General features: G+C 44.9%; 1 protein-coding gene across 2 annotated transcripts in view; it reads left to right on the forward strand.

Moving 5' to 3' along the window:
* LOC100743732 overlaps positions 1 to 3,003 on the forward strand; it is a 24,043-nt gene that overhangs the window by 13,234 nt on the left and 7,806 nt on the right. For both annotated transcript variants that reach the window (XM_012394658.3, XM_003486041.4), the window contains exon 2: positions 1,812 to 2,344. In XM_012394658.3, coding sequence (XP_012250081.1) covers positions 2,296 to 2,344 — 49 coding nt within the window. In that variant the 5' untranslated portion in view covers positions 1,812 to 2,295. The remainder of the gene's footprint in view (positions 1 to 1,811; positions 2,345 to 3,003) is intronic.

Genomic DNA, 3,003 nt, shown 5'->3' on the forward strand with positions numbered 1-3,003 from the left:
CAGAGATGGTCGCGAGCCATCCATTTGCCTGGCAACCTGCTGGCGCGGCGCAACGGTCGAAAGATTCGAGATCGTTGGCATTTACGTGCCGGCCCGCGTCGCGATTCCCAGAGACGGACGACGATGGTGCAATAGACGCGTGTGCAGACTTCCTAACCAGGCGGCTCGTCATCTACCCCAAAATGCCATCCGAGCCCTTGCTTCGATCTGACATTTCCACGCCAGGATGAGAAGCCGGGGTTGAACAATTTTGTCCATCTTTCGATCTTTAGAATATAACGTTTGAAACATCTTGCTGATAGCCTTTCCGTTTACCAGATAAACGGATTGCAGGATTTTTGTCTTTCCTTCTTTTATCCTCCGCATTTTCTTTCTTTGCAGGATTTTCTGAATCCTCGTTCAAAGTAGTTGATAGCGTTGAAGTAGTCGATTTCAAGTTCCGCAACGTACTCGTAGGTGTTTTCTAATCTTTCAAACGTCGTAGTATATTTATAATTTTGCAATATATATATATAATTGTTGATTAAAATTAAATTTAAAAACTGTACTTGAGAATAAAAGGAAGAAATAACTTTTAAGAACTTTTGAAACAAAGTTGCGAAATACTTAAGATAAGGGTACTCGTGAGTCTCAGCGAACGAGTTTGAACGGTCGTTCGAAGCTCGAGCAAGCGAATCAGGGCACTTCGTTTCTGAGATGTGTAACCACGACAAGATCGAATTAGGAAGACAAATGAGTGCAACGGCTCCTGGAATCGCAGTCACGTTGCATCTACGGCTGAATGAGTGCAGTTGCATCCGAACTCGTTTCACTTTCGACGCGGTGCCACGCGTACTCGCGTTTCCAAAGCAACGGAAAACTTGTATTTTCTCTGTTACGTAAGAATCTCCGTTGCGAAAAAATCCAGAAATTGCACCGCCCTGATTTTTTTACAATTGTGTTCTATTCGTAACATCTCCGTTATTTGAGAATACGTTCGTTCGAAAATAACAACCTCTGAATCTTACAAACTATGCATTTTACTGAAATTTTATTTCTACTCGAAACGGTGTACTCGTGAATCATACTATTTTACAACAACGTTCCAAACGATAAACACCGTATTGATCCGGCGATTTTATCGCTCAAGATCGTTAAACTCGCGAATATGCCGAGAGTCGAAGTTGCTGCAATTCGCTGTAGGGAATCGCGACCGTGAATTTAAAGCGATCAAACCGAAGGCAGTTTCGAGACTTTCGACTCGTACGATACGAACGATGGTCTTGTAGTTTGAGTAATTTGATGAATTTTATGTAAACGGTTGATAACGAATCGTATGCAAGATCGAAGAGATAAAACTTTCAAGCGTTTACTTTACGATCATTTATGTCATTTCGACTAGCTTGAAATATAAAACGCATCGAACGCGTTGTACGATATAAAAATATACGAAACACGCGTGAATTTCTTTATCAAGGATAAAATCATCCTACCCTTTTATTCGTCGCTTTGTAAATAAGATGGTTCTGAAACTCTTGAGGAGTAACGTATACGGTAAATGCACCACCAGCTACAAGCATCAGGACATTTTACTCGTTGTATCTACCGGAAAAGATGCAAAGAACAATTTTACTTTATTTATTATTGTATATCTCACGAGATAGGAGTAAAGTAAGAAATTTACGATAAAATATCTAGAAAATGCCTAGAAAATATAAAATATCAGTAGGCGTAGTAGCACTTACGTCCGGCAGTGCACCTACCCTTGTTCCCCCGATTCGACGCATCGTGCACACGACCCACGGGTTAAGTTAAGGCTTGTTGTCTTCTAGGTGAGACACTCCTACGCCACTGCATCCTGGGGAGCAGGAGCGAGGCAACGATTGTCGGATCGACGCAGAACAGCAACGATCGAAGAGCAGGAAAGAGGGGGCCCAACAGGGTACAACGTGGTGGTGGAAATATAAGGCGCGACGAGTGGCGGGCCTCGGTCAGTCCGTTAGTGGTACCTACGCCTTCAAGGTCCGCGTCCTTGAAGCGAACACACTCGTTCTCGATCTACCTGAGAGAGTAGCCAAAGATCTCAGGGCGCCCGCGAGCGCTGTTCCTCGATCTCGACTTCTTTTCCGGAAGTGGTGCCGGGAAACTCGCGAGCTCTTCGTTCGAATACCCAAAACGGCCCCCATCTGATCATCCCATCGTCGAATTCGACACGAGTGAAACACAGGCCAGTAGGACGCGTGGATAAGTCAGAGTCTCGTGAGTCACGGAACCTCCATCGGGAACCGGAAGCGCCGTTCCTTCCGTTGGACGAGGATGAGGTCCTCGCTGGTGCTGCTGTTCCTGGCAGCCATCGTTCTCGCCGGTGAGTAAGGAATTCGGTGACTTTCACAGCCTGAACAGAACAGATCAGTGTGCCGATCGTCAGAGATCGAACGAATTACGGATGAAAGGAACGGTTAGTGTTACCATAAAGACGATTCTACCGTTGGATCGTTAACGAGGTTCGAGAGAATCGTGTAGGAGGGTAGTCTGTCATAGAATATGGCAGCGAGTGGGAACATGGTGGCAGGCGTGATTCGAATTCGTGCGGGAATTTTCAATATGGAATTGAATTTTACCCTCTGTCCTTCCCTCTACGAGTCAATGTTTTCTTCCTTGGACATTGTACCAAGACACGTCGCCTTTTTAGTAACAATTTTCACTTGGAAACTAGCTACGGTCTTCGTAATCGTACTATATAAAACAAACGTTGAGACAGACCACGTTGCACCACGTTAGAAGTCCTTTAGCTGGTTCATTCTTTCGACCGTTGCGCCATAAGCTTCTCGAGCTACTTACACGCGAACAATAGAATCGGCGTTCTTTCAAATTAGTCTCCAATTTCTTTAAGCGACGGACTAAAGTCAGAGTAGACGGTAGTAGCAAAAGTCGACTGAAAATCATCGCGTGAAATTAAAAATTAAGGCGAACCGTTTAAACGGCAGCGCACGTGAGTCTCGAAATGGCGACAGGCGGCAATGT

This window comes from Bombus impatiens, unplaced genomic scaffold, assembly GCF_000188095.3.
Source record: "Bombus impatiens unplaced genomic scaffold, BIMP_2.2 scf_0096, whole genome shotgun sequence".
Taxonomy (NCBI): domain Eukaryota; kingdom Metazoa; phylum Arthropoda; class Insecta; order Hymenoptera; family Apidae; genus Bombus; species Bombus impatiens.